The 17,459-nt window shown below is 35.1% G+C and overlaps 1 protein-coding gene across 2 annotated transcripts in view; it reads left to right on the forward strand.

The window, feature by feature from the left end:
* LOC149786166 (spermatogenesis-associated serine-rich protein 1-like) overlaps window positions 1–17,459 on the forward strand; it is a 48,787-nt gene that overhangs the window by 25,974 nt on the left and 5,354 nt on the right. Inside the window, exon 6 of one of the 2 annotated variants that reach the window (XM_089976518.1) lies at window positions 5,917–5,982. The exons of the other annotated variant lie outside the window; for it this stretch is intronic. Coding sequence (XP_089832644.1) covers window positions 5,917–5,982 — 66 coding nt within the window. The remainder of the gene's footprint in view (window positions 1–5,916; window positions 5,983–17,459) is intronic. 2 annotated transcript variants of the gene reach the window in all.

Below are 17,459 nucleotides of genomic sequence, written 5' to 3' on the forward strand. Positions count from 1 at the left end.
ATGGGGTAAAGAGGTAACATTTTTAGTGATACAGACTCATGGGGTAAAGAGGTGACATTTTTAATGATACAGACTCATGGGGTAAAGAGGTGACATTTTTAGTAATACAGACTTATGGGGTAAAGAGGTGACATTTTTAGTGATATAGACTTATCGGGTAAAGAGGTGACATTTTTAATGATACAGACTTATGGGGTAAAGAGGTGACATGTCTAGTGATACAGACTTAACGGGTAAAGAGGTGACGTTTGAGTGATACAGACTCATCAGGTAAAGAGGTGACATTTTTAGTGATACAGACTCACGGGGTAAAGAGGTGACATTTTTAATGATACAGACTCATGGGGTAAAAAGGTGACATTTTTAGTAATACAGACTTATGGGGTAAAGAGGTGACATTTTTAGTGATATAGACTTATTGGGTAAAGAGGTGACATTTCTAGTGATACAGATTTAACGGGTAAAGAGGTGACGTTTGAGTGATACAGACTCATCGGGTAAAGAGGTGACATTTTTAGTGATACAGACTCATGGGGTAAAGAGGTGACTTTTTAGTGATACAGACTTATGGGGTAAAGAGGTGACATTTTTAGTGATACAGACTCACGGGGTAAAGAGGTGACATTTTTAGTGATACAGACTCATGGGGTAAAGAGGTGACATTTTTAATGATACAGACTTATGGGGTAAAGAGGTGACATTTTTAGTGATACAGACTCATCGGGTAAAGAGGTGACATTTTTAGTGATACAGACTCATCGGGTAAAGAGGTGACATTTTTAGTGATACAGACTCATGGGGTAAAGAGGTGACATTTTTAGTGATACAGACTCATCGGGTAAAGAGGTGACATTTTTAGTGATACAGACTCATGGGGTAAAGAGGTGACATTTTTAGCGATACAGACTCATGGGGTAAAGAGGTGACATTTTTAGTGATACAGACTTATGGGATAAAGAGATGAAATTTCTATTGATACAGACTCATGGGGTAAAGAGGCAACATTTTTAGTGATACAGACTCATGGGGTAAAGAGGTGACATTTTTAGTGATACAGACTCACGGGGTAAAGAGGTGACATTTTTAGTGATACAGACTCATGGGGTAAAGAGGTGACATTTTTAATGATACAGACTTATGGGGTAAAGAGGTGACAGTTTTAGTGATACAGACTCATGGGGTAAAGAGTTGACATTTTTAATGATACAGACTTATGGGTAAAGAGGTGAAATTTCAATTGATACAGACTGATGCAGTAAAGAGGTTGTCTTTACTTATTGATAAGCCAGTAATTTCAATTATCACAGCTGTATCAGCATTTGACAAGGGTCTTATAGATAGCTAGCAGTTTTGTAGAATAATGGTAGAATTGATTTTACTGTTCTTTCAAATGTACAACATGCACCAAATTGTGAATTGCACACATGCCAGAAGACTAGGGTCTACTCTCTGTGCTTGAAGATATGTAAATTAGACCATTAAGACCCTCATCTTCCAGTACAGTGTGACAGCAGATCTGGGTTTATTGTTCCTTTTTACTGTTGGGTGCAGTAGGTTATACATGAGGAAATATGGTATATAGTGCTAGGATTATAGTGAATTGCTAGAAATAGTATAACACAGTTGGTGTGGATTAGCTGTATGTAGCAAACATAGTGAATGGATACATTGAATTGCTAAGACTAATAAAACACAGTGGTGTGGTTTAGCTGTGTGTAGCAAACATAGTGAATGGATACAGTGTGTAGCAAACATAGTGAATGGATACATTGAATTGCTAAGAATAATAAAACACAGTGGCGTGGTTTAGCTGTATGTAGCAAACATAGTGAATGGATACATTGCATTGCTAAGAATAATAAGACACAGTGGCTGTGGATTAGGTATGTGTAGCAAATATAGTGAATGGATACATTGCATTACTAAGTATAATACAACACTGGGTGTGGATTAGGTGTGTGTAGCAAATATAGTGAATGGATACATTGCATTGCTAAGAATAATACAACACAGTGGGTGTGGATTAGCTGTATGTAGCAAACATAGTGAATGGATATTACATTGCATTGCTAAGAATAACACAACACAGTGGGGTGTGAATTAGCTTAATGTAGCTGAATTATTGCAAGGGTTATACTGAATTACTTAGAATAATATCAAAAATATAATACAACTCATATGAATTAGCTGGATGTAGCAGATATGAATGGATTCATTACTAAGAATAATACAACACAGTGGGTGTGGATTAGGTGTGTGTAGCAAATATAGTGAATGGATACATTGCATTGCTAAGAATAATGCAAGACATTGGGTGTGGATTAGGTGTGTGTAGCAAATATAGTGAATGGACACATTGAATTGCTAAGAATACTAAAACTCAGTGGGTGTGGATTAGCTTGTGGTGCAGATATAGTGAACAGATACATTGAATTGCTAAGAATAATGCATGGTATTAATTAGCTGGATGTTGCTACTTTAGTGTTAGGTTGTACTGAATTGCTTAGAATAATGCATGGTATGAATTAGCTGGATGTAGCAGATAAAGTGCTAGGATAATAGTAAATTACTATGTATGAATTAGCTGGATGTAGCAGATAAAGTGCTAGGATAATAGTAAATTACTATGAAAAATATAACACAATTGGCATAAATTAGTTTTATGGAGATGTAGTGCTAGGGTTACACTGAATTGCTAAGGATAACATGGCACAGTTTGTTTAAATTAGCTGGATGTAGCAAAAATAGTGGTAGGTTTATCGTAGGTAGCATGCTGTTACATTTTCTCATCTTTCCCTGTGTATTTTGTACACCCTGTGTATTTTGTACACCCTGTGTATTTTGTATACCCTGTGTATTTTGTACACCCTGTGTATTTTGTACACCCTGTGTATATTCTCATCCTGTGTAATTTGTACACCCTGTGTATATTCTAAAACCCCGTGTATTTTGTACAAACTCGAAACATCAACACCCATTTGAAAATTGGTGCTGATCTGTCTGGTAGTTATTTTGAATATTGACCTTAGATGACCTAGACGTTTCATATAACCCAAAGATACAGCATTAGTGTATAAAATTGCCAAGCTGCCATTGGCTAGAACTGATTTAGCTGTTTATCATTGCAAAAGGTAGACCAGTGATTTCTGTTATTATAGGCCTTCAAGATTTATTCGTTAATTGAACCTTTCAGTGGAATACAAATTAGTACCTAACTTCAGTTTCATTGGCTAATTGACTAGATTGAAACTGTAAGTCGTGACTTTGTTCTAAAAATATAAACATCACAGTAGTGCCTGCTATAGTCAATAGAGGTTTTATTGATCAATGATCAAATACAGACCATTTCAAGGGAGAGTATTTTATATGGACTGCTGTCTTACAGCATTCTGTATTTTCCTGTGTAAAATACATACCAAACTGCAGACAGAATAGATTTGGATCTGGTGTTACATAACATTCCAGGAAATGAGGTTGTTGTTGGCTGGATTTTAACAATTTTAACAGTTATTAGATACATCATGCCAAGAAAATGGTAGCTATGTGTATTTTCCAAGGAGACAATGAGGCAGCTCATCCCAGTCAGGCCTGGGTTGGTTTTACAGCAACTTCCAGATGAAAATGGGGCAATCTAATACCTCTTTACAGTTTATAAGTGGGCACCAACAAAGTAATTCATTCTAAACGTAAGCCATGTAGTATATCATAGTATTTCAGAAGTTTACTCTTTGATTTGGTCATGCATAAGATCAAATCATATTTTTCAGCTTTTCAACTAAAGTATAGTTATTTTTTGAATGATTAATCATTACACGGTTCAGGAATTTGATTAGTTGTCTTTCTATGATGGTCCCAACACAGCTTAGATGAAAAATGTAAAACTATGGTATGACAACCACAGAACACAAAGCCATCACAGTGACTTGTATATTTATGTGATAAACCTGCTTAGTCCAGTCTGTCCAAATATGTCACTCATTAGGTTTAGTGAAATTGGTGTTCATAAGAAAATGAACTGATAAAACAGAAATAATATATTAACAAATTCGAAGAAAATGTCCAGAACTTTGCAGTCAAGTAACTGTTACATACAGGTGACTTACATTAACAGGTTTCACAGTTTGAGACTACTACTACTACATCTGCACCATCATGTTACAACAAAGTTATTTTTGTGCTCCAAGAGTTGGGCTGGTGCTTTCATAATTGGGTAGTTGATTGATATTGGTTCTAGACTGATTATTGGTACAAATACCAGGTAATCAATGTTTAGGAAGACAGTTTAATGCCATTACAGTGATGCATAGTTTAAAGTATTCGGTTTGATTATGCCATAGAGGAAGCAGGATAACAAATGTCCATCAACATTAGATTGCATATCCCGAGTAACATTTGAAAGGAAACATAATTTTACAACTACTAGAAGCTAAGCTTAGCTCATGTGGTGTCATTTGCAGGGATTGTTATGTGCAGAGAAGGATGGTTTTCTGGACCCATCAATGCAATTTATAGCCACTCTGTATAGCCCCTTTTTGTTTAGTTGCCATAGAATGATTGAAAATTGTAGGTCCCATTTAAATAGGTCTTACTGAATATGATGTATATACATGTGTATATGTCCACTCACTGTCTTAAGTACTAATATGATGCATATACATGTATCTATAATGTCCACTCATTGTCTTAAGTACTGAATATGATGTATATACATGTATCTATGGTCACTCAATGACTTAAGTACTGAATATGATGTATATACATCTATCTGTGGTCACTCACTGTCTTAAGTACTGAAAATGATGTACATGTATCTATGTCCACTCATTGTTGTTGTTGTTGTAGGGTTTAACGCCATTTTTTCAGCACACGATAGGCTATACATGGCGGCCAGTATTAATGGTGGAGGAAGAACCCGGGAAAACCCCAGAAAGAACCACTGACCCACGAGAAGCTACTGGCAACCTTTCTTATATATCCACATTGGCTGAATCCGAGACTTGAACCCACGAAGACAGAGGTGAGATGGCAGTGATCCGTAACGGAGAGCGCGATAGACCACTCAGCCACTCGGGGCCCCGTCCACTCATTGTCTTAAGTACTGAATATTATGTATATACATGTATCTACGTCCACTCATTGTCTTAAGTAATGAAAATGGTGTATATACATGTATCTGTGGCCACTCACTGTGTTATATATTGAAAATTATGGATGTACATGAATCTATGGCCACTTCCTGTGTTAATTACTGAAAGTGATGCATATACATGTATCTATGGTCACTCACTGTGCTATATACTGAAAATTATACATATGCATGTATTTATAGCCACTCACTGTGTTAATTACTGAAAGTGATGCATATGCATGTATTTATAGCCACTCACTGTCTTAATTACTGAAAGTGATGCATATGCATGTATTTATAGCCACTCACTGTGTTAATTACTGAAAGTGATGCATATACATGTATTTATAGCCACTCACTGTGTTAATTACTGAAAGTGATGCATATACATGTATTTATAACCACTCACTGTGTTAATTACTGAAAGTGATGCATATACATGTATTTATAGCCACGCACTGTGTTAATTACTGAAAGTGTTGCATATAGATGTATTTATAGCCACTCACTGTGTTAATTACTGAAAGTGATGCATATACATGTATTTATAGCCACTCACTGTGTTAATTACTGAAAGTGATGCATATACATGTATTTATAGCCACTCACTGTGTTATATACTGAAAATTATACATATGCATGTATTTATAGCCACTCACTGTGTTATATAATTTAGCAATTCTTCATTTCATTAGCATTACTATAGTATACAGTTTCATATCACCTAGTGTGTGTGTGTGTTTTGCCGTGCATGCTAATTTTAGTTTTGTGATGTGGTTTTGTTACAGGGCCAACAGTCCAAAGAAAACCACAGATACTTTTGTTCCCCTTGATCCACTTCCAAGATCTCCTAGGTAACATGAATTATCCACTGCCATTTCAGGTCTGGGATAGCATTGTCAGATGTTTGCACACTGAATTAACTCATTCCCTGTGTCTTAGAAGAAAAAATATCCAACATTTTCATTTTTTCAGACATTTCTTGAATTCTCAAAAAACTCTATAACTTATGATTTGAGCATTACATAGTATCTTTTAATAATAATAATAATGATAATAATAATAATAATAACTATAATAAATAAACTTTGCGTAATAAAGGTAACTCATTTATTTTACACTAGTTTCCCCTGAGGTCCTCAAGACAAATGAGGCAATTAAGAATACATTTTTTTAAAATCAAGCCATATACAAATTACGAAATAAATATAAGTAATTGTAGACTGCATATTATTATGAATAATATATGAAACTAGATTTCAAAAACCTGTATAAATCAAAATATTTAGAAAACTTGAAAGTATTTGTGTAATTTATATTAAAATTATTTGTTTTTGGTCTTGTTATTAAGTAATTATCTTTTATTATCATAACAGCCATGAAATGGTCATGAAAGAATAACTGTATGAGTTACTTAGATAGTATTGAAGCAAGCGTCCAAAATTAAAATGATTTGACTTGAGTGAAATATCTGATGTACATTATTATAGTTAAGACAGCTACATATATAATAAATGCCAGTGGTTTGTGGCTCTCTCTTGATAAAAAGAATAAATTAAATATCTGCTATCTTCACTGTTTATCAGAGCTGACATTAATTTGCACATTAGTTACCTGACCAACAAAGTGTTCCACAGTTCTGAAAAAGGACAAAAAGGAAAATCTAAAGATTCGGTTGGAATTTTGAAAATCACTGGGATCTGTATAGGCATGTATCATGATTATTGTATGTTGCTACAATGAGACTGATTGACCATTCCTTGTCCCTCAATTGCTTTGTAAAATTTCCTGATATAAAGTTTGGCAGAAATTCTTTTCATAAATCTCAGCAGTGTGGATGAGAGAATTTTTTGTCATTGGGCATTGCAGCTATAGTGATCTGCACTATACCGCTCTTTAGGACACCTATAAGTGTGCCCTGCATTATAACTCCCAGAGAAGTCACCTTATCTTAATATAAATACGCTATGCATCTGGATATATTTGGTCCTAAATACACTCATGTTATATGACAGACCATTGTTACCAAGAAGTCCATTATACTGAGTAACCACTGTACGTACTTTTGTAATGGATCACATTTTTACAGACTTGTCATAAAAGTAAAATTTGTTATTCCTGGCTTTTGATAATAACAGTATTTCATCTTTGATAATATAGGGGTCTAGCTACTGTCTTGTTATATCTAAATTCATGTTATAATGGAGCGTGCAATAGCAGGGACACACTAATAGCTACATAGTGCCAATTTAAAGTTGAGACTTAAAATGTTAAAATGATTAAAAGTTAAAGAGTTTCAGATAAAAAATTACAAATGAATCATTAGTTAGAAAAGGAGCCAAGATCACTTTAGTGTGATTTTTTTTCTGGATGATAATGTTTACAATGTCTTCTGGGGACTAGTGAAAGTTGAGGTGAGCTACGTACGTCATTGCAAATAAGACTCTGGTTCATTAATGTCATGAATCATGATCATTTCTGTCTTGGGATTGAGTGATGGTTATGGTGGTGGGTGTTATAGTATAATAATCTTAACACAAGGATTAAGTGATGGTTATGGTGGTGGATGTTATAATATTATAATCTTAACACAAGGATTAAGTGATGGTTATGGTGGTGGATGTTATAATATTAACACAAGGATTAAGTGATGGTTATGGTGGTGGATGTTATAATATTATAATCTTAACACAAGGATTAAGTGATGGTTATGGTGGTGGATGTTATAATATTAACACAAGGATTAAGTGATGGTTATGGTGGTGGATGTTATAATATTATAATCTTAACACAAGGATTAAGTGATGGTTATGGTGGTGGATGTTATAATATTATAATCTTAACACAAGGATTAAGTGATGGTTATGGTGGTGGATGTTATAATATTATAATCTTAACACAAGGATTAAGTGATGGTAATGGTGGTGGGTGTTATAATATTAACACAAGGATTAAGTGATGGTAATGGTGGTGGGTGTTATAATATTATGACCTTAACACAAGGATTTAGTGATGGTTATGGTGGTGGGTCTTATAATATTATGACCTTAACACAAGGATTAAGTGATGGTTATGGTGGTGGGTCTTATAATATTATGACCTTAACACAAGGATTAAGTGATGGTTATGGTGGTGGGTCTTAAAGTCTTATGACCTTAATGCAAGGATTAAGTGATTGTTATGGTGGTGGGTCTTATAGTATTATGACTGTAATGCAAGGGTTAAGTGATTGTTATGGTGGTGGGTCTTACAGTATTATGACCTTAACACAAGGATTAAGTGATGGCTATGGTGGTGGGTCTTATAATATTATGACCTTAACAAAAATAATACCCCACAAACATCCAGTAAAACATTTTACACTGTCTTGTTAATCCTAAATGAAAATAATACCCCACAAACATCCAGTAAAACATTTTACACTGTCTTGTTAGTCCTAAATGAAAATAATACCCCACAAACATCCAGTAAAACATTTTACACTGTCTTGTTAGTCCTAAATGAAAATAATACCCCACAAACATCCAGTAAAACATTTTACACTGTCTTGTTGGTGCTAAATGAAAATAATACCCGACAAACATCCAGTAAAACATTTTACACTGTCTTGTTGGTGCTAAATGAAAATAATACCCCACAAACATCCAGTAAAACATTTTACACTGTCTTGTTAGTCCTAAATGAAAATAATACCCCACAAACATCCAGTAAAACATTTTACACTGTCTTGTTAGTCCTAAATGAAAATAATACCCCACAAACATCTGTCTTGTTAGTGCTAAATGAAAATAATACCCCACAAACATCCAGTAAAACATTTTACACTGTCTTGTTAATCCTAAATGAAAATAATACCCCACAAACATCCAGTAAAACATTTTACACTGTCTTGTTAGTCCTAAATGAAAATAATACCCCACAAACACCCAGTAAAACATTTTACACTGTCTTGTTAGTGCTAAATGAAAATAATACCCCACAAACATCCAGTAAAACATTTTACACTGTCTTGTTAGTCCTAAATGAAAATAATACCCCACAAACATCCAGTAAAACATTTTACACTGTCTTGTTAGTCCTAAATGAAAATAATACCCCACAAACATCCAGTAAAACATTTTACACTGTCTTGTTAGTCCTAAATGAAAATAATACCCCACAAACATCCAGTAAAACATTTTACACTGTCTTGTTAGTGCTAAATGAAAATAATACCCCACAAACATCCAGTAAAACATTTTACACTGTCTTGTTAGTGCTAAATGAAAATAATACCCCACAAACATCCAGTAAAACATTTTACACTGTCTTGTTAGTGCTAAATGAAAATAATACCCCACAAACATCCAGTAAAACATTTTACACTGTCTTGTTAGTCCTAAATGAAAATAATGCCCCACAAACACCCAGTAAAACATTTTACACTGTCTTGTTAGTCCTAAATGAAAATAATACCCCACAAACATCCAGTAAAACATTTTACACTGTCTTGTTAGTCCTAAATGAAAATAATGCCCCACAAACACCCAGTAAAACATTTTACACTGTCTTGTTAGTCCTAAATGAAAATAATACCCCACAAACATCCAGTAAAACATTTTACACTGTCTTGTTAGTCCTAAATGAAAATAATACCCCACAAACATTTAGGTAAAACATTTTACACTGTCTTGTTAGTCCTAAATGAAAATAATACCCCACAAACATTTAGGTAAAACATTTTACACTGTCTTGTTAGTCCTAAATGAAAATAATACCCCACAAACATTTAGGTAAAACATTTTACACTGTCTTGTTAGTCCTAAATGAAAATAATACCCCACAAACACCCAGTAAAACATTTTACACTGTCTTGTTAGTCCTAAATAAAAATACCCCACAAACATTTAGGTAAAACATTTTACACTGTCTTGTTAGTCCTAAATGAAAATAATACCCCACAAACATCCAGTAAAACATTTTACACTGTCTTGTTAGTCCTAAATGAAAATAATACCCCACAAACATCCAGTAAAAAATTTTACACTGTCTTGTTAGTCCTAAATGAAAAAAATACCCCACAAACATCCAGTAAAACATTTTACACTGTCTTGTTAGTCCTAAATGAAAATAATACCCCACAAACACCCAGTAAAACATTTTACACTGTCTTGTTAGTCCTAAATGAAAATAATACCCCACAAACATTTAGGTAAAACATTTTACACTGTCTTGTTAGTCCTAAATGAAAATAATACCCCACAAACATCCAGTAAAACATTTTACACTGTCTTGTTAGTCCTAAATGAAAATAATACCCCACAAACATCCAGTAAAACATTTTACACTGTCTTGTTAGTCCTAAATGAAAATAATACCCCACAAACATCTGTCTTGTTAGTGCTAAATGAAAATAATACCCCACAAACATCCAGTAAAACATTTTACACTGTCTTGTTAGTCCTAAATGAAAATAATACCCCACAAACATCCAGTAAAACATTTTACACTGTCTTGTTAGTCCTAAATGAAAAAAATACCCCACAAACATCCAGTAAAACATTTTACACTGTCTTGTTAGTCCTAAATGAAAATAATACCCCACAAACATCCAGTGAAACATTTTACACTGTCTTGTTAGTCCTAAATGAAAATAATACCCCACAAACACCCAGTAAAACATTTTACACTGTCTTGTTAGTCCTAAATGAAAATAATACCCCACAAACATTTAGGTAAAACATTTTACACTGTCTTGTTAGTCCTAAATGAAAATAATACCCCACAAACATCCAGTAAAAAATTTTACACTGTCTTGTTAGTCCTAAATGAAAAAAATACCCCACAAACATCCAGTAAAACATTTTACACTGTCTTGTTAGTCCTAAATGAAAATAATACCCCACAAACATCCAGTAAAACATTTTACACTGTCTTGTTAGTCCTAAATGAAAAAAATACCCCACAAACATCCAGTAAAACATTTTACACTGTCTTGTTAGTCCTAAATGAAAATAATACCCCACAAACATCCAGTGAAACATTTTACACTGTCTTGTTAGTCCTAAATGAAAATAATACCCCACAAACACCCAGTAAAACATTTTACACTGTCTTGTTAGTCCTAAATGAAAATAATACCCCACAAACATTTAGGTAAAACATTTTACACTGTCTTGTTAGTCCTAAATGAAAATAATACCCCACAAACATCCAGTAAAAAATTTTACACTGTCTTGTTAGTCCTAAATGAAAAAAATACCCCACAAACACCCAGTAAAACATTTTACACTGTCTTGTTAGTCCTAAATGAAAATAATACCCCACAAACATCCAGTGAAACATTTTACACTGTCTTGTTAGTCCTAAATGAAAATAATACCCCACAAACATTTAGGTAAAACATTTTACACTGTCTTGTTAGTCCTAAATGAAAATAATACCCCACAAACATTTAGGTAAAACATTTTACACTGTCTTGTTAGTCCTAAATGAAAATAATACCCCACAAACATCCAGTAAAACATTTTACACTGTCTTGTTAGTCCTAAATGAAAATAATACCCCACAAACATCCAGTAAAACATTTTACACTGTCTTGTTAGTCCTAAATGAAAATAATACCCCACAAACATCTGTCTTGTTAGTGCTAAATGAAAATAATACCCCACAAACATCCAGTAAAACATTTTACACTGTCTTGTTAGTCCTAAATGAAAATAATACCCCACAAACATCCAGTAAAACATTTTACACTGTCTTGTTAGTCCTAAATGAAAAAAATACCCCACAAACATCCAGTAAAACATTTTACACTGTCTTGTTAGTCCTAAATGAAAATAATACCCCACAAACATCCAGTGAAACATTTTACACTGTCTTGTTAGTCCTAAATGAAAATAATACCCCACAAACACCCAGTAAAACATTTTACACTGTCTTGTTAGTCCTAAATGAAAATAATACCCCACAAACATTTAGGTAAAACATTTTACACTGTCTTGTTAGTCCTAAATGAAAATAATACCCCACAAACATCCAGTAAAACATTTTACACTGTCTTGTTAGTCCTAAATGAAAATAATACCCTACAAACATCCAGTAAAACATTTTACACTGTCTTGTTAGTCCTAAATGAAAATAATACCCCACAAACACCCAGTAAAACATTTTACACTGTCTTGTTAGTGCTAAATGAAAATAATACCCCACAAACATCCAGTAAAACATTTTACACTGTCTTGTTAGTGCTAAATGAAAATAATACCCCACAAACATCCAGTAAAACATTTTACACTGTCTTGTTAGTCCTAAATGAAAATTTCGTTTGTCAGATCATAGCTATGTTGGCCATCTTAAAAATCTTGTCATGGCTACTTCGCCAGAACTGCTAGCGTTGCGACATGGGGTATTCAGATGTAGCTGGTTCTGAATGAAAATGATGCATATCAGACTTTAATTATGGCTGCCATTGTAGCACTCTTGCAAATATTATACCTACTTAAATTACCTGAATACATGGTGTCTAGACAAAAGGTTTTCACTAAAGGACTTCTTATGATATCTGGTTAGTCCTAAATAATCAGAGTTGGTTATCTTGAAAATTTTGTTTTCACTTCTTTTGAATGGGTGGTCATATTTAAATGGGGTTTTCACTAAAACACTTTTAATTGCATATGGTTGGTTCTTACTAAAATTGATGCCAGTGTGACTTCCCAGACTTTGAGATATCTCATGAAAGCTGCTTTTCCTATATTGATGACCATACAAGCATTCAAGAAAACTTTCTTTCTTGCAGTATAGTTATTTCTGGTGTATAATGACCTAACCTTCAAAATGGCTGCCCAGATGGCCATCCTGAAAGTCACTTAATAGTTACTTCTCCAGTACAAATTGTCTTTTTGGCATGGGGTTTTAACTAAAATACTATTTAAAAATAATAGCAGTATGTAGCTAGTTCTGAAAGAAAATAGTGCTCATCTGATATCCAACATGGCACCATAGGCCATCTAAGAAAAAATATTTTTTCTTCTTCAAATTCATCACCAGATCATAATACCTTAGGAGAACAACCACTGCCTGGCAAATCCAGCCTTCCCAGGCTAAAACATTTTAGCTAAAAAGCTAAAAGTTATCTGCTCACCTACGAGGCAGTTAGATGTAGTGATCTCCACTTGATACAAGGATTGGTACCAATCCCTTGACTACTTAAATTACAATCCACATACAAGTATTCTGTCTTAAAACAAGTTCAAGGAGTATTCTCTTTGAAGGGAAGTATACTGCATCTATAATTTCCAACTTTTCATTCTTTCTTCAACAACAAAGTTCTGTCTTTTTTTGTATCATTACTTTGCTGTCCTCACATACTCAGGCACCCTTGTTATATACTTGCACAAGTCACTGACGTGTCCCCTCACATTGATACAGCTATATTTAAATATGTGCAGGTTTAATGTGTGATATAGAAAACTCATTTAATATTTCCACTATGGTCAGATACATAGAGGTAAGTTTCGTATATTAATCTAGTGTCCACTTAACAGTGATATAAATGACACTTATTTATCTGTATAGGCCATCATGTGGCCTTCACTACAGGTAACATTGTCTTATAGATTGATATTATTGCATCCACTTTGTAAGTATCAATAGTAATGGTTCATTGCAATTTAATTTGCAGATATTGTGTGTAATAGAAGCTTAATTATATTTCTGTATGGTTCTGCCATGGCAAGATACATACAGGTAAGTTTCTATACTGTTTAGTCTTAACAACCACTTAGTTGTTACTATAAGCAACAGTTTAGTGATTTTACCTGTATAGTGTTATATATGTTTATAATTTTGTAAATTTTATTCATGACTGTAAGTTGTATTAATTATCTATAACTAAATTTTGTGTACGTCTGTATAGGTTCTATTTTAAGATATTAAGATCGACATGATTTGGTAACATTGGAAACATTGGACTGATAACCACTTTACATGTGTAGCTTGCATCAGTTGTCAATCCACCAATTCATGTCAGACTTGCACATCATGGACTGGAGTCAGTACTAGGGGTACTAAAGGGGAAGGCACAGAAGCAAACTTTGAGGGACAACGACATCAGTATACACACTGACATCATGGTAGGGAATGAATTGCTTCGCGATGGGTCTCACACACCACACGCTTCATCAACGATATTGGATTGATCAAAGCTATTGCAGAGAACCACATCTCTGACTGATAACCTTCCTGGGTAGAACCAGTAGGTAGTTTGCCGCATGGGCTCTACACCCAATTGCCTTTATCACCTGTCACTGAGTGAGGCTGAGATCAAAAGAAACTACCTCAGTTACTGTCTCACACTTCAGATATATGGACTGGCTACATGGATCAGATATACTGTATCCTGTCCCAACCTAATACACTGGACAACATTGTGTCAACTATGATAGCCCTGTTCCACGATGACCAGACTCTGCCATATGACTCTGATCACAATGGGTTGATACCACAGTAAATATTCCATTGTCAGTCACCAGATGAACAATCTTTGTCCATTTTACTGAACCCATGTCATACAGGCACTCTCGTGGATTAGTTTAACCCACATAGTACCGAAAGGCACTCACTGCAAACAATGCCCAGCAAAGTGCTTTATTTCCTAAGTGAGGTCACTTCACTTTGTTCTCTAGCTTTTACTTAGTGACCATTTGGAAGTCACCATTTCTCACCACCACAGTCTATTGTACATTGCAAGACAAACAGAAGGCCTTAGTTATCTTCATTGGAGCGAGACTGAGATTAAAACAAGCCTTTTGAATATTATCTCACACATCGGCTTTATGGACCAGTTTTGTGGATCAAATGTCCCCTAAATCATCTCAGCACAATGTCATGCAAAATAAAATGGTATTTTTTTGTCAAATCCAGACTCTGCCATGTTTTAGATTGCAACAGGTGACTACCACAGTCTCTCTGAATGTTTAAACCAAAAGACATAAGGTCATTCTTCAGTTTGCATCCTCCATCATGAGGTATTTTTATGAATCAGCCACAGGCCACTCAATGCATCCGATGCCCAGCAATGCACTGGGTACCCAATTTAGTACCCCAGTACACACATGATATGGATTGACAGTGTTTTCATGACTTTACCATTCAAAGGGAAAACTCGCTTTGTGATCAGATCCCAATCAGGATGTTCTGTGAGCATGGTGGGCTACCTCTTTAGACAATCTTTTTTTTCTTCATCTCAGGTTACCCAGGAGGCATCAGCATTGCCCTGTTCTCCCAGGGGTAACGAGGTATGCTAACAAGCCCCATTGTCTTCAGTAGATCTCACTGACAAGAGAAGACTCTGCCTTCCAAGCATCAATCAAGGAAGACTTTCACTTGTTACCACTAGAGTTAATTCTCCTACTCCTTCTCCATCAATGGCTTGGTTGTGAGTTCCATCTTTAGACATGCTAATCAACAAAGACCAAGCATCATTCAACTGTTATCATTATCAGGTTGAGTGGCTGACTTGGACAGCATTACAGACACATAGCAGCCATGGGATTGGCAAAGTCCTCATCAATAAGCGCCTCAGATGTCATCTTGTAGGGTGCATTAGGGACCAGTTTTGTAGAGTACATATCCTGTAACCCACTCCAACATAAGGAATTTGACATGGTTGTGCTGAACATGATACAGAAAGCAAGAGAACTGGATTGTAACCTCATCCTGGTTGTTCCACTCAAGTGGGAAAAATCTTGGATCAACAACATCATTAAGCTAATGGCAGAAAATCCTCATGATACATAAATATGTAATCATTTGCTCAAGCAACCATGACATCCCAATTCAGATTTGTTGAACCTGCACATCTGGATCATATTAGTCAAACCATCCTGACACTCTCATCAAGAGGTGGAAAGAAAAACCTTTTCGATTTACTGTCAGATTTGGAGTTTACACATCCAAAAGCAGCTCTGTGTGCAAAGTGGAATCTGCCATGGATGCTAACCTGGTTGAATAATTAGACACTGTTTGAACCAATCTTGAGGGCTTCATTGGTTCACCTCTTACTTAACACTAGCAACAGCAGGTTGTTGTTGTTGTTGTTGTAGGGTTTAACACCATTTTTCAGCACAAGATAGGCTATACCTGGCACCAGTATAAATGGCGGAGGAAGAACCCATGAAAACCCCAGAAAGAACCACCAACCCATGAGAAGCTACTGTCAAGCTTTCTCACATACCCACATTGGCCGAAACCAAGACTTGAACCCATGGAGACAGAGGTGAGATGGCAGTGATCTGTAACGGTGAGTGCTTTAGACTACTTGGCCACTCAGGGCCCCTGCAATAGCAGGCAGAATCAGCAAAATACATACTTTACCAGTTAACCTGAACTACTTGCAGTTCTGACAAGATGGTCAGCATCAATCATGATGACCTCTGCTTTCATTGCCAGGAACAGGCTCCTGTTCCTGTTCCTGTGGAATGAGACTTTTGTAACAAAATCACAAGGTCTCCTATAAGACCCAGAGCAAGCTCTGAAATGATACTTGAAAAGGACCAAGCAGAGGAAGATTCCATATCATCTTACCCCTCAAAGAGGGAAAGGACAGTGTATCAGCAATCAGGTAATGTAAAAGCTGTTCCAAATATTGTATATTCCCTTCCCTAATTAATGCACCTGCTCTAATTAATGCCCTATCCCCTTTTTTAAGAATAGAAAATTGAAAACTTACCAAGAATCATCACCATTCTGTAATCCAGGAATTAAGTAAGTCCACTCTTTGACTTGCACCATTCTTGAACATGTTTCTGGTTACATTATATATCTTGCTGGCATGGTGTTTGGCTTTTGCTTCTGCCAAATTTATGACATTTAATCTAAATGGTGCAGTGTAAGACTTGTACTATTTAATACCGGTCTGCTTCAGAACCATGATTACAACAAAATACTGCAGCCGTCTCAGTTGATCCCACTGTTACAATGTATATATCAGTGTTTAAATTACTAAAGTCACAGGTACACATGTAGTGTTAAACATGACACAATAGCTGGTCAACAAATTCAAAGAATTACCGGTCCTACTTCAACAAGCTGCTGAGTAGGAAAATTGTTGATAGATTGATCATTTTAACTGTACTGATATTTACAGTGGCTGAATTCAGTAACAGAAAGACTCCCAGATGTGCATGTGGTCATTATAAGAGTACATCAAAAGAGCAGCTTTAAGTTTCATTATTGTGCTCTAATAAATACCCCCATTTGGAAAATGTAACACCCCTGGGGCATTAATTATGGAATATACAATACTTTAGGGGACCAGAGATGGCCTTTCTAGGGTAAAGACATGTAACTA

The sequence above is a fragment of the Sinohyriopsis cumingii genome, chromosome 12 (genome assembly GCF_028554795.1).
Source record: "Sinohyriopsis cumingii isolate HCF-2022 chromosome 12, ASM2855479v2, whole genome shotgun sequence".
Taxonomy (NCBI): domain Eukaryota; kingdom Metazoa; phylum Mollusca; class Bivalvia; order Unionida; family Unionidae; genus Sinohyriopsis; species Sinohyriopsis cumingii.